This window comes from Hypanus sabinus, chromosome X1, assembly GCF_030144855.1.
Source record: "Hypanus sabinus isolate sHypSab1 chromosome X1, sHypSab1.hap1, whole genome shotgun sequence".
Taxonomy (NCBI): Eukaryota; Metazoa; Chordata; class Chondrichthyes; order Myliobatiformes; family Dasyatidae; genus Hypanus; species Hypanus sabinus.
In genome coordinates, this window is record NC_082738.1 from 30,218,005 (window position 1) to 30,242,655 (window position 24,651).

A 24,651-nucleotide genomic window follows, 5' to 3' on the forward strand; every position below is an offset into this window, starting at 1 on the left:
TGGGACAGTGTGGAGGGAGATTCACTCAAATTCTGACACTAGGAGTGTGTGATGGGACAGTGTGGAGGGAGATTCACTCTCTGTCTGACCCCGGGAGAGTATGATGGAATAGTGTGGAGGGAGAATCACTCTGTGTCTGACCCTGGGAGTGTGTGATGGGACAGTGTGGAGGGAGATTCACTCTCTGTCTGATTCTGGGAATGTGTGATGGGACGGTGTGCAGGGAGATTCACTCTCCAACTGACTCTGGGAGTGTGTGATGGGATGGGCAGGAGGGAGATTCACTCTCAGTCTGACCCCGTGAGTGTGTGATGGGATCGTGTGGAGGGAGATTCACTCTGTGTCTGACCCTGGGTGTGTGTGTGATGAGAAGGTGTGGAGGGAGATTCACTCTGTCCCTGACCCCGGGAGTCTGTGATGGGATAGTGTACAGGGAGATTCACTCTCTCACTGACTCTGGGAGTGTGTGATGGGATGGGCAGGAGGGAGATTCACTCTCAGTCTGTCCCCGGGAGTGTGTGATGTGATCGTGTGGAGGGAGATTCACTCTGTGTCTGACCCTGGGAGTGTGTGATGGGACAGTGTGGACGGAGATTCACTCTCTGTCTGATTCTGGAAATGTGTGATGGGATAGTGTGAAAGGAGATTCACTCTGTGTCTGACCCTGGGAGTGTGTGATGGGACGGTGTGGAGGGAGATTCACTCTCTGACTGACCCAGGGAATGTGTCATGGGATAGTGTGGACGGAGATTACCTCTGTGTCTCACCCAGGGGGTGTGAGATGGGATAGTGTGGAGGGAGATTCACTCTCTGTCTGACTCTGGGAGTGTGTGATACGACGGTGTGGAGGGAGATTCGCTCTGTCTCTGACCCTGGAAGTGTGTGATGGGACAGGGTGGAGGGAGATTCACTCTCTGTCTGACCGCGGGAGTGAGTGATGGGATAGTGTGGAGGGAGATTCCCTCTGTGTCTCACCCAGGGGGTGTGTGATGGGACAGGGTGGAGGGAGATTCACTCTGTGTCTGACCCTGCGAGTGTGTGATGGGACAGTGTGGAGGGAGGTTCACTCTCTGTCTGATTCTGGGAATGTGTTATGGGACGGTGCGGAGGGAGATTCACTCTGTGTCTGACCCTGGGTGTGTGTGATGGGACGGTGTGGAGGGAGATTCACTCTCTGTCTGACCGCGGGAGTGTGTGATGGGATAGTGTGGAGGGAGATTCCCTCTGTGTCTCACCCAGGGGGTGTGTGATGGGACAGGGTGGAGGGAGATTCACTCTGTGTCTGACCCTGCGAGTGTGTGATGGGACAGTGTGGAGGGAGGTTCACTCTCTGTCTGATTCTGGGAATGTGTTATGGGACGGTGCGGAGGGAGATTCACTCTGTGTCTGACCCTGGGAGTGTGTGATGGGACGGTGTGGAGGGAGATTCACTCTGTGTCTGATCCTGGGAGTGTGTGATGGGACAGTGTGGTGGGAGATTCACTCTGTGTCTGATTCTGGGAATGTGTGATGGGACAGTGTGCAGGGAGATTCACTCTCTAACTAACTCTGGGAGTGTGATGGGATGGGCAGGAGGGAGAATCACTCTCAGTCTGACCCCGGGAGTGTGTGATGGGATCGTGTGGAGGGAGATTCACTCTGTGTCTGACCCTGGGAGTGTGTGATGAGAAGGTGTGGAGGGAGATTCACTCTGTCTCTGACGCCGGGAGTCTGTGATGGGAAAGTGTACAGTGAGATTCACTCTCTGACTGACTCTGGGAGTGTGTGATGGAATGGGCAGGAGGGAGATTCACTCTCAGTCTGATCCCGGGAGTGTGTGATGTGATCGTGTGGAGGGAGATTCACTCTCTGTCTGATTCTGGAAATGTGTGATGGGATAGTGTGAAAGGAGATTCACTCTGTGTCTGACCCTGGGAGTGTGTGATGGGACGGTGTGGAGGGAGATTCACTCTCTGTCTGACCCCGGGTGTGTGTGATGGGACAGTGTGGAGAGAGATTCACTCTCTGACTGACCCCGGGAATGTGTCATGGGATAATGTGGACGGAGATTCCCTCTGTGTCTCACCCAGGGGGTGTGAGATGGGATAGTGTGGAGGGAGATTCACTCTCTGTCTGACTCTGGGAGTGTGTGATGCGACGGTGTGGAGGGAGATTCACTCTGTCTCTGACCCTGGAAGTGTGTGATGGGACAGGGTGGAGGGAGATTCACTCTCTGTCTGACCCTGGGAGTGTGTGATGGGACAGTGTGGAGGGAGATTCATTCTCTGTCTGATTCTGGGAATGTGTGATGGGACAGTGAGGAGGGAGATTCACTCTGTGTCTGACCCTGGGAGTGTGTGATGGGACAGTGTGGAGGGAGATTCACTCTCTGTCTGTCCCCGGGAGTGTATGATGGGATAGTGTGGAGGGCGATTGACTCTCTGTCTGACCCTGGGAGTGTGTGATGGGACAGTGTGGAGGGAGATTCACTCTCTGTCTGACCCCGGGAGAGTATGATGGAATAGTGTGGAGTCAGAATCACTCTGTGTCTGACCCTGGGAGTGTGTGATGGGACAGTGTGGAGGGAGATTCACTCTCTGTCTGATTCTGGGAATGTGTGATGGGACGGTGTGCAGGGAGATTCACTCTCCAACTGACTCTGGGAGTGTGTGATGGGATGGGCAGGAGGGAGATTCACTCTCAGTCTGACCCCGTGAGTGTGTGATGGGATCATGTGGAGGGAGATTCACTCTGTGTTTGACCCTGGGTGTGTGTGTGATGAGAAGGTGTGGAGGGAGATTCACTCTGTCCCTGACCCCGGGAGTCTGTGATGGGATAGTGTACAGAGAGATTCACTCTCTGACTGACTCTGGGAGTGTGTGATGGGATGGGCAGGAGGGAGATTCACTCTCAGTCTGTCCCCGGGAGTGTGTGATGTGATCGTGTGGAGGGAGATTCACTCTGTGTCTGACCCTGGGTGTGTGTGATGGGACAGTGTGGACGGAGATTCACTCTCTGTCTGATTCTGGAAATGTGTGATGGGATAGAGTGAAAGGAGATTCACTCTGTGTCTGACCCTGGGAGTGTGTGATGGGACGGTGTGGAGGGAGATTCACTGTCTATCTGACCCCAGGAGTGTGTCATGGGACTGCATGGAGGGAGATTAACTCTGTTTCTGACCCCGGGAGTGCGTGATGGGAGGGTGTGGAGGTAGCTTCACTCCGTGTCTGACCCTGGGACTGTGTGATGGGATAGTGTGGAGGGAGATTCACTCTGTGTCTGACCCTGGGACTGTGTGATCGGACGGTGTGGAGGGAGATTCACTCTATCTCTGGCCCCGGGAGTCTGTGATGGGACAGTGTGGAGGGAGATTCACTCTCTGTCTGACCCCGGGAGTGTGTGATGGGACGGGGAGGAGGGAGATTCACTCTCAGTCTGATCCCGGGAGTGTGTGATGAGAAGGTGTGGAGGGAGATTCACTCTGTCCCTGACCCCGGGAGTCTGTGATGGGATAGTGTACAGGGAGATTCACTCTCTCACTGACTCTGGGAGTGTGTGATGGGATGGGCAGGAGGGAGATTCACTCTCAGTCTGTCCCCGGGAGTGTGTGATGTGATCGTGTGGAGGGAGATTCACTCTGTGTCTGACCCTGGGAGTGTGTGATGGGACAGTGTGGACGGAGATTCACTCTCTGTCTGATTCTGGAAATGTGTGATGGGATAGTGTTAAAGGAGATTCACTCTGTGTCTGACCCTGGGAGGGTGATGGGACGATGTGGAGGGAGATTCACTGTCTATCTGACCCCAGGAGTGTGTCATGGGACAGTGTGGAGGGAGATTAACTGTATGTCTGACCCTGGGAGTGTGTGATGGGATAGTGTGGAGGGAGATTCACTCTGTGTCTACCCTGGGAGTGTGTGATGGGATAGTGTGGAGGGAGATTCACTCTCTGTCTGATTCTGGGAATGTGTGATGGGACGGTGTGGAGGGAGATTCACTCTCTGTCTGACCCCGGGTGTGTGTGATGGGATAGTGTGGAAGGAGATTCACTCTGTGTCTGACCCTGGGAGTGTGTGATGGGACAGTGTGGAGGGAGATTAACTGTATGTCTGACCCTGGTAGTATGTGATGGGATTGTTTGGTGGGAGATTCACTCCGTGTCTACCCTGGGAGTGTGTGATGGGACGGTGTGGAGGGAGATTCACTCAAATTCTGACCCTAGGAGTGTGTGATGGGACAGTGTGGAGGGAGATTCACTCTCTGTCTGACCCCGTGAGTGTATGATGGAATAGTGTGGAGGGAGAATCACTCTGTGTCTGACCCTGGGAGTGTGTGATGGGACAGTGTGGAGGGAGATTCACTCTCTGTATGATTCTGGGAATGTGTGATGGGACAGTGTGCAGGGAGATTCACTCTCTAACTGACTCTGGGAGTGTGATGGGATGGGCAGGAGGGAGGATCACTCTCAGTCTGACCCCGGGAGTGTGTGATGGGATCGTGTGGAGGGAGATTCACTCTGTGTCTGACCCTGGGAGTGTGTGATGAGAAGGTGTGGAGGGATATTCACTCTGTCTCTGACGCCGGGAGTCTGTGATGGGAAAGTGTACAGTGAGATTCACTCTCTGACTGACTCTGGGAGTGTGTGATGGAATGGGCAGGAGGGAGATTCACTCTCAGTCTGACCCCGGGAGTGTGAGATGTGATCGTGTGGAGGGAGATTCACTCTCTGTCTGATTCTGGAAATGTGTGATGGGATAGTGTGAAAGGAGATTCACTCTGTGTCTGACCCTGGGAGTGTGTGATGGGATGGTGTGGAGGGAGATTCACTCTCTGTCTGACCCCGGGTGTGTGTGATGGGACAGTGTGGAGGGAGATTCACTGTCTGTCTGACCCAGTGAGTCTGTGATGGGATAGTGAGGAGAGAGATTCACTCTCTGACTGACCCCGGGAATGTGTCATGGGATAGTGTGGACGGAGATTACCTCTGTGTCTCACCCAGGGGGTGTGAGATGGGATAGTGTGGAGGGAGATTCACACTCTGTCTGACTCTGGGAGTGTGTGATACGACGGTGTGGAGGGAGATTCACTCTGTCTCTGACCCTGGAAGTGTGTGATGGGACAGGGTGGAGGGAGATTCACTCTCTGTCTGACCGCGGGAGTGTGTGATGGGATAGTGTGGACGGAGATTCCCTCTGTGTCTCACCCAGAGGGTGTGTGATGGGACAGGGTGGAGGGAGATTCACTCTGTGTCTGACCCTGCGAGTGTGTGATGGGACAGTGTGGAGGGAGGTTCACTCTCTGTCTGATTCTGGGAATGTGTTATGGGACGGTGCGGAGGGAGATTCACTCTGTGTCTGACCCTGGGAGTGTGTGATGGGACGGTGTGGAGGGAGATTCACTCTCTGTCTGACCGCGGGAGTGTGTGATGGGATAGTGTGGAGGGCGATTCCCTCTGTGTCTCACCCAGGGGGTGTGTGATGGGACAGGGTGGAGGGAGATTCACTCTGTGTCTGACCCTGCGAGTGTGTGATGGGACAGTGTGGAGGGAGGTTCACTCTCTGTCTGATTCTGGGAATGTGTTATGGGACGGTGCGGAGGGAGATTCACTCTGTGTCTGACCCTGGGAGTGTGTGATGGGACGGTGTGGAGGGAGATTCACTCTCTGTCTGACCCCGGGTGTGTGTGATGGGACAGTGTGGAGAGAGATTCACTCTCTGACTGACCCCGGGAATGTGTCATGCGATAATGAGGACGGAGATTCCCTCTGTGTCTCACCCAGGGGGTGTGAGATGGGATAGTGTGGAGGGAGATTCACTCACTGTCTGACTCTGGGAGTGTGTGATGCGACGGTGTGGAGGGAGATTCACTCTGTCTCTGACCCTGGAAGTGTGTGATGGGACAGTGTGGACGGAGATTCACTCTCTGTCTGATTCTGCAAATGTGTGATGGGACGGTGTGGAGGGAGATTCACTCTCTGTCTTACCCCGGGAGTATGTGATAGGACGGGGAGGACGGAGATTCACTCTCTGTCTGATTCTGGGAATGTGTGATGGGATGGTGTGGAGGGAGAATCACTCTGTGTCTGACCCTGGGAGTGTGTGATGGGACAGTGTGGAGGGAGATTCACTCTCTGTATGATTCTGGGAATGTGTGATGGGACAGTGTGCAGGGAGATTCACTCTCTAACTGACTCTGGGAGTGTGATGGGATGGGCAGGAGGGAGAATCACTCTCAGTCTGACCCCGGGAGTGTGTGATGGGATCGTGTGGAGGGAGATTCACTCTGTGTCTGACCCTGGGAGTGTGTGATGAGAAGGTGTGGAGGGAGATTCACTCTGTCTCTGACGCCGGGAGTCTGTGATGGGAAAGTGTACAGTGAGATTCACTCTCTGACTGACTCTGGGAGTGTGTGATGGAATGGGCAGGAGGGAGATTCACTCTCAGTCTGACCCCGGGAGTGTGAGATGTGATAGTGTGAAAGGAGATTCACTCTGTGTCTGACCCTGGGAGTGTGTGATGGGATGGTGTGGAGGGAGATTCACTCTCTGTCTGACCCCGGGTGTGTGTGATGGGACAGTGTGGAGGGAGATTCACTGTCTGTCTGACCCAGTGAGTGTGTGATGGGATAGTGTGGAGAGAGATTCACTCTCTGACTGACCCCGGGAATGTGTCATGGGATAGTGTGGACGGAGATTACCTCTGTGTCTCACCCAGGGGGTGTGAGATGGGATAGTGTGGAGGGAGATTCAATCTCTGTCTGACTCTGGGAGTGTGTGATACGACGGTGTGGAGGGAGATTCACTCTGTCTCTGACCCTGGAAGTGTGTGATGGGACAGGGTGGAGGGAGATTCACTCTCTGTCTGACCGCGGGAGTGTGTGATGGGATAGTGTGGAGGGAGATTCCCTCTGTGTCTCACCCAGGGGGTGTGTGATGGGACAGGGTGGAGGGAGATTCACTCTGTGTCTGACCCTGCGAGTGTGTGATGGGACAGTGTGGAGGGAGGTTCACTCTCTGTCTGATTCTGGGAATGTGTTATGGGACGGTGCGGAGGGAGATTCACTCTGTGTCTGACCCTGGGAGTGTGTGATGGGACGGTGTGGAGGGAGATTCACTCTGTGTCTGATCCTGGGAGTGTGTGATGGGACAGTGTGGTGGGAGATTCACTCTGTGTCTGACCCTGGGAGTGTGTGATGGGACAGTGTGGAGGGAGATTCACTCTGTGTTTGACCCTGGGAGTGTGTGATGGGAAGGTGTGGAGGGAGCTTCACTCTGTGTCTGACGCTGGGAGTGTGTGATGGGACAGTGTGGAGGGAGATTCACTCTGTCTCTGACCCCGGGAGTCTGTGATGGGAAAGTGTACAGTGAGATTCACTCTCTGACTGACTCTGGGAGTGTGTGATGGAATGGGCAGGAGGGAGATTCACTCTCAGTCTGACCCCGGGAGTGTGTGATGTGATCGTGTGGAGGGAGATTCACTCTCTGTCTGATTCTGGAAATGTGTGATGGGATAGTGTGAAAGGAGATTCACTCTGTGTCTGACCCTGGGAGTGTGTGATGGGACGGTGTGGAGGGAGACTCACTCTCTGTCTGACCCCGGGTGTGTGTGATGGGACAGTGTGGAGAGAGATTCACTCTCTGACTGACCCCGGGAATGTGTCATGGGATAATGTGGACGGAGATTCCCTCTGTGTCTCACCCAGGGGGTGTGAGATGGGATAGTGTGGAGGGAGATTCACTCACTGTCTGACTCTGAGAGTGTGTGATGCGACGGTGTGGAGGGAGATTCACTCTGTCTCTGACCCTGGAAGTGTGTGATGGGACAGTGTGGACGGAGATTCACTCTCTGTCTGATTCTGGAAATGTGTGATGGGACGGTGTGGAGGGAGATTCACTCTCTGTCTGACCCCGGTGTGTGTGATGGGATAGTGTGGAAGGAGATTCACTCTGTGTCTGACCCTGGGAGTGTGTGATGGGACAGTGTGGTGGGAGATTCACTCTCTGTCTGATTCTGGGAATGTGCGATGGGACGGTGTGGAGAGAGATTCACTCAAAGTCTGACCCTGGGAGTGTGTGATGGGACAGTGTGGAGGGAGATTCACTCTCTATCTGACCCCGGGAGTGTATGATTGGATAGTGTGGAGGGTGATTCACTCTCTGACTGACCCTGGGAGTGTGTGATGGGACAGTGTGGAGGGAGATTCACTCTCTGTCTTACCCCGGGAGTATGTGATAGGACGGGGAGGACGGAGATTCACTCTCTGTCTGATTCTGGGAATGTGTGATGGGATGGTGTGGAGGGAGATTCACTCTCTGTCTGACCCCGGGAGCCTGTGATGAGATAGTGTGGAGGGAGATTAACTCTCTTTCTGACCCTGGGAGTGTGTGATGGGACAGTGTGGAGGGAGATTGACTCTCTGTCTGACCCTGGGAGTGTGTGATGGGACAGTGTGGAGGGAGGTTCACACTGTGTCTGACCCTGAGAGTGTGTGATGGGACAGTGTGGAGGGAGATTCACTCTCTGTCTGATTCTGGGAATGTGTGATGGGACGGTGTGGAAGAAGATTCACTCTGTGTCTGACCCTGGGAGTGTGTGATGGAACAGTGTGGAGGGAGATTAACTGTATGTCTGACCCTGGGAGTGTGTGATGGGATAGTGTGGAGGGAGATTCACTCTGTGTCTACCCTGGGAGTGTGCGATGGGACGGTGTGGAGGGAGATTCACTCTCTATCTGACCCTGGAAGTGTGTGATGGGATAGTGTGGAGGGAGATTTCCTCTGTGTCTCACCCAGGGGGTGTGTGATGGGATAGTATGGAGTGAGATTCACTCTGTGTCTGACCCTGGGAGTGTGTGATGGGACAGTGTGGAGGGAGATTCACTCTCTGTCTGATTCTGGGAATGTGTGATGGGACGGTGTGGAGGGAGATTCACTCGCTCTCTGACCCCGGGAGTCTGTGATGGGATAGTGTGGAGGGAGATTCACTCTGTGTCTGACCCCTGAAGAGTGTGATGGGATAGTGTGGAGGGAGATTCACTCTGTGTCTGACCCTGGGAGTGTGTGATCAGAAGGTGTGGAGGGAGATTCACTCTGTCTCTGACCCTGGGAGTGTGTGATGGGATAGTGTGGAGGGAGATTCATTCTGTGTCTGACACTGGGAGTGAGTGATGGGACAGTGTGGAGGGAGATTCACTCTGTCTCTGACCCTGGGAGTGTGTGATGGGACGGTGCGGAGGGAGATTCACTCTGTGTCTGACCCCTGAGGTGTGTGATGGGATAGTGTGGAGGGAGATTCACTCTGAGTCGGACCCTGGGAGTGTGTGATGGGACAGTGTGGAGGGAGATTCACTCTCTGTCTGATTCTGGGAATGTGCGATGGGACGGTGTGGAGGGAGATTCACTCAAAGTCTGACCCTGGGAGTGTGTGATCAGAAGGTGTGGAGGGAGATTCACTCTGTCTCTGACCCCGGGAGTCTGTGATGGGATAGTGTGGAGGGAGATTCACTCTCTGTCAGATTCTGGGAATGTGTGATGGGACGGTGTGGAGGGAGATTCACTCTCCGTCTGACCCCGGGTGTGTGTGATGGGATAGTGTGGAAGGAGATTCACTCTGTGTCTGACCCTGGGAGTGTGTGATGGGACAGTGTGGAGGGAGATTAACTGTATGTCTGACCCTGGTAGTATGTGATGGGATTGTTTGGTGGGAGATTCACTCCGTGTCTACCGTGGGAGTGTGTGATGGGACGGTGTGGAGGGAGATTCACTCAAATTCTGACCCTAGGAGTGTGTGATGGGACAGTGTGGAGGGAGATTCACTCTCTGTCTGACCCCGTGAGTGTATGATGGAATAGTGTGGAGGGAGAATCACTCTGTGTCTGACCCTGGGAGTGTGTGATGGGACAGTGTGGAGGGAGATTCACTCTCTAACTGACTCTGGGAGTGTGATGTGATGGGCAGGAGGGAGAATCACTCTCAGTCTCACCCCGGGAGTGTGTGATGGGATTGTGTGGAGGGAGATTCACTCTGTGTCTGACCCTGGGAGTGTGTGATGAGAAGGTGTGGAGGGAGATTCACTCTGTCTCTGACGCCGGGAGTCTGTGATGGGAAAGTGTACAGTGAGATTCACTCTCTGACTGACCCTGGGAGTGTGTGATGGGACAGTGTGGAGGGAGATTCACTCTCTGTCTGATTCTGGGAATGTGCGATGGGACGGTGTGGAGGGAGATTCACTCAAAGTCTGACCCTGGGAGTGTGTGATCAGAAGGTGTGGAGGGAGATTCACTCTGTCTCTGACCCCGGGAGTCTGTGATGGGATAGTGTGGAGGGAGATCCACTCTCTGTCAGATTCTGGGAATGTGTGATGGGACGGTGTGGAGGGAGATTCACTCTCTGTCTGACCCCGGGTGTGTGTGATGGGACAGTGTGGAGGGAGATTCACTGTCTGTCTGACCCAGTGAGTGTGTGATGGGATAGTGTGGAGAGAGATTCACTCTCTGTCTGATTCTGGGAATGTGTTATGAGACGGTGCGGAGGGAGATTCACTCTGTGTCTGACCCTGGGAGTGTGTGATGGGACGGTGTGGAGGGAGATTCACTCTGTGTCTGACCCTGGGAGTGTGCGATGGGACAGTGTGGAGGGAGATTCACTCTGTGTTTGACCCTGGGAGTGTGTGATGGGACAGTGTGGTAGGAGATTCACTCTGTGTCTGACCCCGGGAGTGTGTGATGGGACAGTGCGGTGGGAGATTCACTCTGTGTCTGACCCTGGGAGTGTGTGATCAGAAGGGGTGGAGGCAGATTCACTCTGTCTGTGACCCCGGGAGTCTGTGATGGGATAGTGTGGAGCGAGATTCACTCTCTGTCTGACCCCGTGAGTGTATGATGGAATAGTGTGGAGGGAGAATCACTCTGTGTCTGACCCTGGGAGTGTGTGATGGGACAGTGTGGAGGGAGATTCACTTTCTGTCTGATTCTGGGAATGTGTGATGGGACAGTGTGCAGGGAGATTCACTCTCTAACTGACTCTGGGAGTGTGATGTGATGGGCAGGAGGGAGAATCACTCTCAGTCTGACCCCGGGAGTGTGTGATGGGATTGTGTGGAGGGAGATTCACTCTCTGTCTGACCCCGGGTGTGTGTGATGGGATAGTGTGGAAGGAGATTCACTCTGTGTCTGACCCTGGGAGTGTGTGATGGGACAGTGTGGAGGGAGATTAACTGTATGTCTGACCCTGGTAGTATGTGATGGGATTGTTTGGTGGGAGATTCACTCCGTGTCTACCCTGGGAGTGTGTGATGGGACGGTGTGGAGGGAGATTCACTCAAATTCTGACCCTAGGAGTGTGTGATGGGACAGTGTGGAGGGAGATTCACACTCTGTCTGACCCCGTGAGTGTATGATGGAATAGTGTGGAGGGAGAATCACTCTGTGTCTGACCCTGGGAGTGTGTGATGGGACAGTGTGGAGGGAGATTCACTCTCTGTATGATTCTGGGAATGTGTGATGGGACAGTGTGCAGGGAGATTCACTCTCTAACTGACTCTGGGAGTGTGATGGGATGGGCAGGAGGGAGGATCACTCTCAATCTGACCCCGGGAGTGTGTGATGGGATCGTGTGGAGGGAGATTCACTCTGTGTCTGACCCTGGGAGTGTGTGATGAGAAGGTGTGGAGGGAGATTCACTCTGTCTCTGACGCCGGGAGTCTGTGATGGGAAAGTGTACAGTGAGATTCACTCTCTGACTGACTCTGGGAGTGTGTGATGGAATGGGCAGGAGGGAGATTCACTCTCAGTCTGACCCCGGGAGTGTGAGATGTGATCGTGTGGAGGGAGATTCACTCTCTGTCTGATTCTGGAAATGTGTGATGGGATAGTGTGAAAGGAGATTCACTCTGTGTCTGACCCTGGGAGTGTGTGATGGGATGGTGTGGAGGGAGATTCACTCTCTGTCTGACCCCGGGTGTGTGTGATGGGACAGTGTGGAGGGAGATTCACTGTCTGTCTGACCCAGTGAGTCTGTGATGGGATAGTGAGGAGAGAGATTCACTCTCTGACTGACCCCGGGAATGTGTCATGGGATAGTGTGGACGGAGATTACCTCTGTGTCTCACCCAGGGGGTGTGAGATGGGATAGTGTGGAGGGAGATTCACTCTCTGTCTGACTCTGGGAGTGTGTGATACGACGGTGTGGAGGGAGATTCACTCTGTCTCTGACCCTGGAAGTGTGTGATGGGACAGGGTGGAGGGAGATTCACTCTCTGTCTGACCGCGGGAGTGTGTGATGGGATAGTGTGGACTGAGATTCCCTCTGTGTCTCACCCAGAGGGTGTGTGATGGGACAGGGTGGAGGGAGATTCACTCTGTGTCTGACCCTGCGAGTGTGTGATGGGACAGTGTGGAGGGAGGTTCACTCTCTGTCTGATTCTGGGAATGTGTTATGGGACGGTGCGGAGGGAGATTCACTCTGTGTCTGACCCTGGGAGTGTGTGATGGGACGGTGTGGAGGGAGATTCACTCTCTGTCTGACCGCGGGAGTGTGTGATGGGATAGTGTGGAGGGCGATTCCCTCTGTGTCTCACCCAGGGGGTGTGTGATGGGACAGGGTGGAGGGAGATTCACTCTGTGTCTGACCCTGCGAGTGTGTGATGGGACAGTGTGGAGGGAGGTTCACTCTCTGTCTGATTCTGGGAATGTGTTATGGGACGGTGCGGAGGGAGATTCACTCTGTGTCTGACCCTGGGAGTGTGTGATGGGACAGTGTGGAGGGAGATTAACTGTATGTCTGACCCTGGTAGTATGTGATGGGATTGTTTGGTGGGAGATTCACTCCGTGTCTACCCTGGGAGTGTGTGATGGGACGGTGTGGAGGGAGATTCACTCAAATTCTGACCCTAGGAGTGTGTGATGGGACAGTGTGGAGGGAGATTCACACTCTGTCTGACCCCGTGAGTGTATGATGGAATAGTGTGGAGGGAGAATCACTCTGTGTCTGACCCTGGGAGTGTGTGATGGGACAGTGTGGAGGGAGATTCACTCTCTGTATGATTCTGGGAATGTGTGATGGGACAGTGTGCAGGGAGATTCACTCTCTAACTGACTCTCGGAGTGTGATGGGATGGGCAGGAGGGAGGATCACTCTCAATCTGACCCCGGGAGTGTGTGATGGGATCGTGTGGAGGGAGATTCACTCTGTGTCTGACCCTGGGAGTGTGTGATGAGAAGGTGTGGAGGGAGATTCACTCTGTCTCTGACGCCGGGAGTCTGTGATGGGAAAGTGTACAGTGAGATTCACTCTCTGACTGACTCTGGGAGTGTGTGATGGAATGGGCAGGAGGGAGATTCACTCTCAGTCTGACCCCGGGAGTGTGAGATGTGATCGTGTGGAGGGAGATTCACTCTCTGTCTGATTCTGGAAATGTGTGATGGGATAGTGTGAAAGGAGATTCACTCTGTGTCTGACCCTGGGAGTGTGTGATGGGATGGTGTGGAGGGAGATTCACTCTCTGTCTGACCCCGGGTGTGTGTGATGGGACAGTGTGGAGGGAGATTCACTGTCTGTCTGACCCAGTGAGTCTGTGATGGGATAGTGAGGAGAGAGATTCACTCTCTGACTGACCCCGGGAATGTGTCATGGGATAGTGTGGACGGAGATTACCTCTGTGTCTCACCCAGGGGGTGTGAGATGGGATAGTGTGGAGGGAGATTCACTCTCTGTCTGACTCTGGGAGTGTGTGATACGACGGTGTGGAGGGAGATTCACTCTGTCTCTGACCCTGGAAGTGTGTGATGGGACAGGGTGGAGGGAGATTCACTCTCTGTCTGACCGCGGGAGTGTGTGATGGGATAGTGTGGACTGAGATTCCCTCTGTGTCTCACCCAGAGGGTGTGTGATGGGACAGGGTGGAGGGAGATTCACTCTGTGTCTGACCCTGCGAGTGTGTGATGGGACAGTGTGGAGGGAGGTTCACTCTCTGTCTGATTCTGGGAATGTGTTATGGGACGGTGCGGAGGGAGATTCACTCTGTGTCTGACCCTGGGAGTGTGTGATGGGACGGTGTGGAGGGAGATTCACTCTCTGTCTGACCGCGGGAGTGTGTGATGGGATAGTGTGGAGGGCGATTCCCTCTGTGTCTCACCCAGGGGGTGTGTGATGGGACAGGGTGGAGGGAGATTCACTCTGTGTCTGACCCTGCGAGTGTGTGATGGGACAGTGTGGAGGGAGGTTCACTCTCTGTCTGATTCTGGGAATGTGTTATGGGACGGTGCGGAGGGAGATTCACTCTGTGTCTGACCCTGGGAGTGTGTGATGGGACGGTGTGGAGGGAGATTCACTCTCTGTCTGACCCCGGGTGTGTGTGATGGGACAGTGTGGAGAGAGATTCACTCTCTGACTGACCCCGGGAATGTGTCATGCGATAATGAGGACGGAGATTCCCTCTGTGTCTCACCCAGGGGGTGTGAGATGGGATAGTGTGGAGGGAGATTCACTCACTGTCTGACTCTGGGAGTGTGTGATGCGACGGTGTGGAGGGAGATTCACTCTGTCTCTGACCCTGGAAGTGTGTGATGGGACAGTGTGGACGGAGATTCACTCTCTGTCTGATTCTGCAAATGTGTGATGGGACGGTGTGGAGGGAGATTCACTCTCTGTCTTACCCCGGGAGTATGTGATAGGACGGGGAGGACGGAGATTCACTCTCTGTCTGATTCTGGGAATGTGTGATGGGATGGTGTGGAGGGAGAATCACTCTGTGTCTGACCCTGGGAGTGTGTGATGGGACAGTGTGGAGGGAGATTCACTCTCTGTATGATTCTGGGAATGTGTGATGGGACAGTGTGCAGGGAGATTCACTCTCTAACTGACTCTGGGAGTGTGATGGGATGGGCAGGAGGGAGAATCACTCTCAGTCTGACCCCGGGAGTGTGTGATGGGTTCGTGTGGAGGGAGATTCACTCTGTGTCTGACCCTGGGACTGTGTGATGAGAAGGTGTGGAGGGAGATTCACTCTGTCTCTGACGCCGGGAGTCTGTGATGGGAAAGTGTACAGTGAGATTCACTCTCTGACTGACTCTGGGAGTGTGTGATGGAATGGGCAGGAGGGAGATTCACTCTCAGTCTGACCCCGGGAGTGTGAGATGTGATAGTGTGAAAGGAGATTCACTCTGTGTCTGACCCTGGGAGTGTGTGATGGGATGGTGTGGAGGGAGATTCACTCTCTGTCTGACCCCGGGTGTGTGTGATGGGACAGTGTGGAGGGAGATTCACTGTCTGTCTGACCCAGTGAGTGTGTGATGGGATAGTGTGGAGAGAGATTCACTCTCTGACTGACCCCGGGAATGTGTCATGGGATAGTGTGGACGGAGATTACCTCTGTGTCTCACCCAGGGGGTGTGAGATGGGATAGTGTGGAGGGAGATTCAATCTCTGTCTGACTCTGGGAGTGTGTGATACGACGGTGTGGAGGGAGATTCACTCTGTCTCTGACCCTGGAAGTGTGTGATGGGACAGGGTGGAGGGAGATTCACTCTCTGTCTGACCGCGGGAGTGTGTGATGGGATAGTGTGGAGGGAGATTCCCTCTGTGTCTCACCCAGGGGGTGTGTGATGGGACAGGGTGGAGGGAGTTTCACTCTGTGTCTGACCCTGCGAGTGTGTGATGGGACAGTGTGGAGGGAGGTTCACTCTCTGTCTGATTCTGGGAATGTGTTATGGGACGGTGCGGAGGGAGATTCACTCTGTGTCTGACCCTGGGAGTGTGTGATGGGACGGTGTGGAGGGAGATTCACTCTGTGTCTGATCCTGGGAGTGTGTGATGGGACAGTGTGGTGGGAGATTCACTCTGTGTCTGACCCTGGGAGTGTGTGATGGGACAGTGTGGAGGGAGATTCACTCTGTGTTTGACCCTGGGAGTGTGTGATGGGAAGGTGTGGAGGGAGCTTCACTCTGTGTCTGACGCTGGGAGTGTGTGATGGGACAGTGTGGAGGGAGATTCACTCTGTCTCTGACCCCGGGAGTCTGTGATGGGAAAGTGTACAGTGAGATTCACTCTCTGACTGACTCTGGGAGTGTGTGATGGAATGGGCAGGAGGGAGATTCACTCTCAGTCTGACCCCGGGAGTGTGTGATGGGACAGTGTGGACGGAGATTCACTCTCTGTCTGATTCTGGAAATGTGTGATTGGACGGTGTGGAGGGAGATTCACTCTCTGTCTGACCCCGTGTGTGTGTGATGGGATAGTGTGGAAGGAGATTCACTCTGTGTCTGACCCTGGGAGTGTGTGATGGGACAGTGTGGTGGGAGATTCACTCTCTGTCTGATTCTGGGAATGTGCGATGGGACGGTGTGGAGAGAGATTCACTCAAAGTCTGACCCTGGGAGTGTGTGATGGGACAGTGTGGAGGGAGATTCACTCTCTATCTGACCCCGGGAGTGTATGATTGGATAGTGTGGAGGGTGATTCACTCTCTGACTGACCCTGGGAGTGTGTGATGGGACAGTGTGGAGGGAGATTCACTCTCTGTCTTACCCCGGGAGTATGTGATAGGACGGGGAGGACGGAGATTCACTCTCTGTCTGATTCTGGGAATGTGTGATGGGATGGTGTGGAGGGAGATTCACTCTCTGTCTGACCCCGGGAGCCTGTGATGAGATAGTGTGGAGGGAGATTCACTCTCTTTCTGACCCTGGGAGTGTGTGATGGGACAGTGTGGAGGGAGATTGACTCTCTGTCTGACCCTGGGAGTGTGTGATGGGACAGTGTGGAGGGAGGTTCACACTGTGTCTGACCCTGAGAGTGTGTGATGGGACAGTGTGGAGGGAGATTCACTCTCTGTCTGATTCTGGGAATGTGTGATGTGACGGTGTGGAAGAAGATTCACTCTGTGTCTGACCCTGGGAGTGTGTGATGGAACAGTGTGGAGGGAGATTAACTGTATGTCTGACCCTGGGAGTGTGTGATGGGATAGTGTGGAGGGAGATTCACTCTGTGTCTACCCTGGGAGTGTGCGATGGGACGGTGTGGAGGGAGATTCACTCTCTATCTGACCCTGGAAGTGTGTGATGGGATAGTGTGGAGGGAGATTTCCTCTGTGTCTCACCCAGGGGGTGTGTGATGGGATAGTATGGAGTGAGATTCACTCTGTGTCTGACCCTGGGAGTGTGTGATGGGACAGTGTGGAGGGAGATTCACTCTCTGTCTGATTCTGGGAATGTGTGATGGGACGGTGTGGAGGGAGATTCACTCGCTCTCTGACCCCGGGAGTCTGTGATGGGATAGTGTGGAGGGAGATTCACTCTGTGTCTGACCCCTGAAGAGTGTGATGGGATAGTGTGGAGGGAGATTCACTCTGTGTCTGACCCTGGGAGTGTGTGATCAGAAGGTGTGGAGGGAGATTCACTCTGTCTCTGACCCTGGGAGTGTGTGATGGGATAGTGTGGAGGGAGATTCATTCTGTGTCTGACCCTGGGAGTGAGTGATGGGACAGTGTGGAGGGAGATTCACTCTGTCTCTGACCCTGGGAGTGTGTGATGGGACGGTGCGGAGGGAGATTCACTCTGTGTCTGACCCCTGAGGTGTGTGATGGGATAGTGTGGAGGGAGATTCACTCTGAGTCGGACCCTGGGAGTGTGTGATGGGACAGTGTGGAGGGAGATTCACTCTCTGTCTGATTCTGGGAATGTGCGATGGGACGGTGTGGAGGGAGATTCACTCAAAGTCTGACCCTGGGAGTGTGTGATCAGAAGGTGTGGAGGGAGATTCACTCTGTCTCTGACCCCGGGAGTCTGTGATGGGATAGTGTGGAGGGAGATTCACTCTCTGTCAGATTCTGGGAATGTGTGATGGGACGGTGTGGAGGGAGATTCAGTCTCTGTCTGACCCCGGGTGTGTGTGATGGGATAGTGTGGAAGGAGATTCACTCTGTGTCTGACCCTGGGAGTGTGTGATGGGACAGTGTGGAGGGAGATTAACTGTATGTCTGACCCTGGTAGTATGTGATGGGATTGTTTGGTGGGAGATTCACTCCGTGTCTACCGTGGGAGTGTGTGATGGGACGGTGTGGAGGGAGATTCACTCAAATTCTGACCCTAGGAGTGTGTGATGGGACAGTGTGGAGGGAGATTCACTCTCTGTCTGACCCCGTGAGTGTATGATGGAATAGTGTGGAGGGAGAATCACTCTGTGTCTGACCCTGGGAGTGTGTGATGGGACAGTGTGGAGGGAGATTCACTCTCTGTCTGATTCTGGGAATGTGTGATGGGACAGTGTGCAGGGAGATTCACTCTCTAACTGACTCTGGGAGTGTGATGTGATGGGCAGGAGGGAGAATCACTCTCAGTCTCACCCCGGGAGTGTGTGATGGGATTGTGTGGAGGGAGATTCACTCTGTGTCTGACCCTGGGAGTGTGTGATGAGAAGGTGTGGAGGGAGATTCACTCTGTCTCTGACGCCGGGAGTCTGTGATGGGAAAGTGTACAGTGAGATTCACTCTCTGACTGACCCTGGGAGTGTGTGATGGGACAGTGTGGAGGGAGATTCACTCTCTGTCTGATTCTGGGAATGTGCGATGGGACGGTGTGGAGGGAGATTCACTCAAAGTCTGACCCTGGGAGTGTGTGATCAGAAGGTGTGGAGGGAGATTCACTCTGTCTCTGACCCCGGGAGTCTGTGATGGGATAGTGTGGAGGGAGATCCACTCTCTGTCAGATTCTGGGAATGTGTGATGGGACGGTGTGGAGGGAGATTCACTCTCTGTCTGACCCCGGGTGTGTGTGATGGGACAGTGTGGAGGGAGATTCACTGTCTGTCTGACCCAGTGAGTGTGTGATGGGATAGTGTGGAGAGAGATTCACTCTCTGTCTGATTCTGGGAATGTGTTATGAGACGGTGCGGAGGGAGATTCACTCTGTGTCTGACCCTGGGAGTGTGTGATGGGACGGTGTGGAGGGAGATTCACTCTGTGTCTGACCCTGGGAGTGTGCGATGGGACAGTGTGGAGGGAGATTCACTCTGTGTTTGACCCTGAGAGTGTGTGATGGGACAGTGTGGTAGGAGATTCACTCTGTGTCTGACCCCGGGAGTGTGTGATGGGACAGTGCGGTGGGAGATTCACTCTGTGTCTGACCCTGGGAGTGTGTGATCAGAAGGGGTGGAGGCAGATTCACTCTGTCTGTGACCCCGGGAGTCTGTGATGGGATAGTGTGGAGCGAGATTCACTCTCTGTCTGACCCCGTGAGTGTATGATGGAATAGTGTGGAGGGAGAATCACTCTGTGTCTGACCCTGGGAGTGTGTGATGGGACAGTGTGGAGGGAGATTCACTTTCTGTCTGATTCTGGGAATGTGTGATGGGACAGTGTGCAGGGAGATTCACTCTCTAACTGACTCTGGGAGTGTGATGTGATGGGCAGGAGGGAGAATCACTCTCAGTCTGACCCCGGGAGTGTGTGATGGGATTGTGTGGAGGGAGATTCACTCTGTGTCTGACCCTGGGAGTGTGTGATGAGAAGGTGTGGAGGGAGATTCACTCTGTCTCTGACGCCAGGAGTCTGTGATGGGAAAGTGTACAGTGAGATTCTCTCTCTGACTGACTCTGGGAGTGTGTGATGGAATGGGCAGGAGGGAGATTCACTCTCAGTCTGACCCCGGGAGTGTGTGATGTGATCGTGTGGAGGGAGATTCACTCTCTGTCTGATTCTGGAAATGTGTGATGGGATAGTGTGAAAGGTGATTCACTCTGTGTCTGACCCTGGGAGTGTGTGATGGGACGGTGTGAAGGGAGATTCACTCTCTGTCTGACCACGGGTGTGTGTGATGGGACAGTGTGGAGGGAGATTCACTGTCTGTCTGACCCAGTGAGTGTGTGATGGGATAGTGTGGAGAGAGATTCACTCTCTGAATGACCCCGGGAATGTGTCATGGGATAGTGTGGACGGAGATTCCCTCTGTGTCTCACCCAGGGGGTGTGAGATGGGATAGTGTGGTGGGAGATTCACTCTCTGTCTGACTCTGGGAGTGTGTGATGCGACGGTGTGGAGGGAGATTTAATCTGTCTCTCACCCTGCAAGTGTGTGATGGGACAGGGTGGAGGGAGATTCACTCTCTGTCTGACCGCGGGAGTGTGTGATGGGATAGTGTGGAGGGAGATTCCCTCTGTGTCTCACCCAGGGGGTGTGTGATGGGAAAGTGTGGAGGGAGATTCACTCTGTGTCTGACCCTGGGAGTGTGTGATGGGACAGTGTGGAGGGAGGTTCACTCTCTGTCTGATTCTGGGAATGTGTTATGGGACGGTGCGGAGTGAGATTCACTCTGTGTCTGACCCTGGGAGTGTGTGATGGGACGGTGTGGAGGGAGATTCACTCTGTGTCTGATCCTGGGAGTGTGTGATGGGACAGTGTGGTGGGAGATTCACTCTGTGTCTGACCCTGGGAGTGTGTGATGGGACAGTGTGGAGGGAGACTCACTCTGTGATTGACCCTGGGAGTGTGTGATGGGAAGGTGTGGAGGGAGCTTCACTCTGTGTCTGACGCTGGGAGTGTGTGATGGGACAGTGTGGTGGGAGATTCACTCTGTGTCTGATTCTGGGAATGTGTGATGGGACAGTGTGCAGGGAGATTCACTCTGTGTCTGACCCTGAAAGTGTGTGATAGGATGGGCAGGAGGGAGAATCACTCTCAGTCTGACCCCGGGAGAGTGTGATGGGATCGTGTGGAGGAAGATTCACTCTATGTCTGACCCTGGGAGTGTGTGATGGGACAGTGTGGTGGGAGATTCACTCTGTGTCTGACCCTGGGAGTGTGTGATGGGACAGTGTGGAGGGAGACTCACTCTGTGATTGACCCTGGGAGTGTGTGATGGGAAGGTGTGGAGGGAGCTTCACTCTGTGTCTGACGCTGGGAGTGTGTGATGGGACAGTGTGCAGGAAGATTCACTCTGTGTCTGACCCTGAAAGTGTGTGATAGGATGGGCAGGAGGGAGAATCACTCTCAGTCTGACCCCGGGAGAGTGTGATGGGATCGTGTGGAGGAAGATTCACTCTATGTCTGACCCTGGGAGTGTGTGATGAGAAGGTGTGGAGGGAGATTCACTCTGTCTCTGACCCCGGGAGTCTGTGATGGGAAAGTGTACAGTGAGATTCACTCTCTGACTGACTCTGGGAGTGTGTGATGGAATGGGCAGGAGGGAGATTCACTCTCAGTCTGACCCTGGGAGTGTGTGATGGGACAGTGTGGAGGGAGATTCACTCTGTGTCTGACCCCGGGAATGTGTGATGGGACGGTGTGGAGGGAGATTCACTCTGTGTCTGACCCTGGGAGTGTGTGATGGGACAGTGTGGAGGGAGATTCACTCTGTGTTTGACCCTGGGAGTGTGTGATGGGACAGTGTGGTAGGAGATTCACTCTGTGTCTGAACCCGGGAGTGTGTGATGGGACAGTGCGGTGGGAGATTCACTCTGTGTCTGACCCTGGGAGTGTGTGATCAGAAGGTGTGGAGGCAGATTCACTCTGTCTGTGACCCCGGGAGTCTGTGATGGGATAGTGTGGAGCGAGATTCACTCTCTGTCTGATTCTGGGAATGTGTGATGGGACGGTTTGGAGGGAGATTCACTCTCTGTCTGATTCTGGGAATGTGTGATGGGATGGTGTGGAGGGAGATTCACTCTCTGACTTACCCCGGGTGTGTGTGATGGGATAGTGTGGAAGGAGATTCACTCTGTGTCTGACCCTGGGCGTGTGTGATGGGACAGTGTGGAGGGAGGATCACTCTCTGTCTGATTCTGGGAATGTGTTATGGGACGGTGCGGAGGGAGATTCACTCTATGTCTGACCCTGGGAGTGTGTGATGGGATGGGGAGGAGGGAGATTCACTCTATGTCTGACCCTGGAAGTGTGTGATGGGACAGTGTGGATGGAGATTCACTCTCTGCCTGACCCCGGGAGACTGTGATGGGACTGGGTGGAGGGAGATTCACTCTGTGTCTGACCCTGGGAGTGTGAGATGGGACAGTGTGGAGGGAGATTCACTCTCTGTCTGATTCTGGGAATGTGTGATGGGATAGTGTGGAGAGAGATTCACTCTCTGACTGACCCCGGGAATGTGTCATGGGATAGTGTGGACGGAGATTCCCTCTGTGTCTCACCCAGGGGGTGTGAGATGGGATACTGTGCAAGGAGATTCACTCTCTGTCTGACTCTGGGAGTGTGTGATAGGACGGTGTGGAGGGAGATTCACTCTCTGTCTGACCCCGGGAGTATATGGTTGGATAGTGTGGAGGGCGATTCACTCTCTGACTGACCCTGGGAATGTGTGATAGGACGGTGTGGAGGGAGATTCACTCTCTGTCTGACCCCGGGAGTATATGGTTGGATAGTGTGGAGGGCGATTCACTCTCTGACTGACCCTGGGAATGTGTGATGGGACAGTGTGGAGGGAGATTCACTCTGTGTCTGACCCTGGGAGTGTGTGATAGGACAGTGTAGAGGGAGATTCACTCTGTGTCTGACCCCAGGAGTGTGTGATGGGATAGTGTGCAGGGAGATTCACTCTGTGTCTGACCCTGGGAGTGTGTGATGGGACAGTGTGGAGGGAGATTCACTCTCTGTCTGATTCTGGGAATGTGCGATGGGACGGTGTGGAGAGAGATTCACTCTCTGTCTGACCCCGGGAGTATATGGTTGGATAGTGTGGAGGGCGATTCACTCTCTGACTGACCCTGGGAATGTGTGATGGGACGGTGTGGAGGGAGATTCACTCTCTGTCTGACCCCGGGAGTATATGGTTGGATAGTGTGGAGGGCGATTCACTCTCTGACTGACCCTGGGAATGTGTGATGGGACAGTGTGGAGGGAGATTCACTCTGTGTCTGACCCTGGGAGTGTGTGATAGGACAGTGTGGAGGGAGATTCACTCTGTGTCTGACCCCAGGAGTGTGTGATGGGATAGTGTGCAGGGAGATTCACTCTGTGTCTGACCCTGGGAGTGTGTGATGGGACAGTGTGGAGGGAGATTCACTCTCTGTCTGATTCTGGGGATGTGCGATGGGACGGTGTGGAGAGAGATTCACTCTCTGTCTGACCCCAGGAGTATATGGTTGGATAGTGTGGAGGGCGATTCACTCTCTGACTGACCCTGGGAATGTGTGATGGGACGGTGTGGAGGGAGATTCACTCTCTGTCTGAACCCGGGAGTATATGGTTGGATAGTGTGGAGTGAGATTCACTCTCTGTCTTACCCTGTGAGTGTGTGATGGGACTGGGTGGAGGGAGATTCACTCTGTGTCTGACCCTGTGAGTGTGTGATGGGACTGGGTGGAGGGAGATTCACTCTCTGTCTGACCTTGTGCAGGGACTGTGTTGAATGTCAAGTCTTCGGGACAGGATATTTGGCAGACAATTGTACAATGAGCTGCCAAAATGTGACGGTGTCTGTCGTGAAGCAGCTTCCAAAATTGTCCCTGAGGTGCGTGGAGCGATCGTCAGACGGCAGGCTTTTGGAGTATGTGGTGCAGGAGACTGAGTCCGGCCAACTTGTGCTTTTCCGCGATATAGGCAAGTGGATCTCCCAACTCACTCTCCTCTCTCCTGCTATTCCCTCCTAACTCCCCCGCCTCAACTAACTCCCCCTCGCTGTCCATCCCACAGTGAGCCCTCTACTCCCTCCACCCTCCTTACTGCCCCTTCCATGGCACTCTCTCCTCACTTTCCCTCCTTCACCATTGCCCCTCCCACAGCCTCCACCACCTTTCCCTCAGCATTCCACACCTCCCTCCCCCACTGTGCTGTCAGTATGTGTCGTTAAAGCAGTCCCTTGGTTAGTGTCACCCTATCCTCGTTTTAGTCGACGATTTGGCAGATTAATATGTGGCTGGTGCAGGGGCAAGACTTCAGGTTCTTGGATCATTGGGATCTCTTCTGGGGAAGGTATGACTCGCTCAAAAGTGGCAGGTTGCACCTGAACCAATATTCTCGTGGGTAAGTTTGTTAGAGCTGTTTGGGAGGGTTTAATCTATTTTAGTGATGGGTGGAAACCAGAGTGAAGGGACTCAGGATAGGAAGGATGATTTAAAATAAAGCAAAGATAGCATGCAGTCAGACTGTCAGAAACGGCAAGCAGATGATAGGATAAAATTGCAGCCAGTACGTGAATATCAGTGTATCAGGGATGCAGAATCAGAAAGGGTAGCAAATATATATTGTAAATGCTTTTTTTCGAACAGTGCCTGTAACACAGCTACTTTTAAATATACATACATATCGCAACACACAAATTACGTTGCGTATACTTTTTTACTGAACAGTGCACGAACAACATTCCAATATCTCCTAACGACTGGTAAAAAAAATATATATACTACAGCCTACCAGGAAAAGTTATTGATCGCCTTCTTCATCTTCCTCCTGCGCACTAAAACCATCAAAGTCCTTCAGTGTCCGAATTGAATAAAACCTCAGGATCTCATCACTCACTTCAGTCTCTTCGTTGTTGCTCTCACTTGAGCGCACGCGGTCCTCTTCATCACGCAGCAGTCCAGCCTTTCGAAACCCGCTGGTGATGGTGGAAGTTGTGACACCGCTCCACGCATTTAGGATCCACTGGCAGACTTGAGTTAAAGATGCTCTTCGCATGCGTCCTGTTTTGGTAAAGGATTTCTTGCCGCTCATCACCCAAGCCTCCCACTCAA

The 24,651-nt window shown here is 53.7% G+C and overlaps 1 protein-coding gene across 2 annotated transcripts in view; it reads left to right on the forward strand.

Annotated features, from left to right (window-relative positions):
• Positions 1-24,651, forward strand: part of itgb7 (integrin, beta 7) — a 115,203-nt gene that overhangs the window by 78,069 nt on the left and 12,483 nt on the right. For both annotated transcript variants that reach the window (XM_059956194.1, XM_059956192.1), the window contains exon 14: positions 23,316-23,518. In XM_059956194.1, coding sequence (XP_059812177.1) covers positions 23,316-23,518 — 203 coding nt within the window. The remainder of the gene's footprint in view (positions 1-23,315; positions 23,519-24,651) is intronic.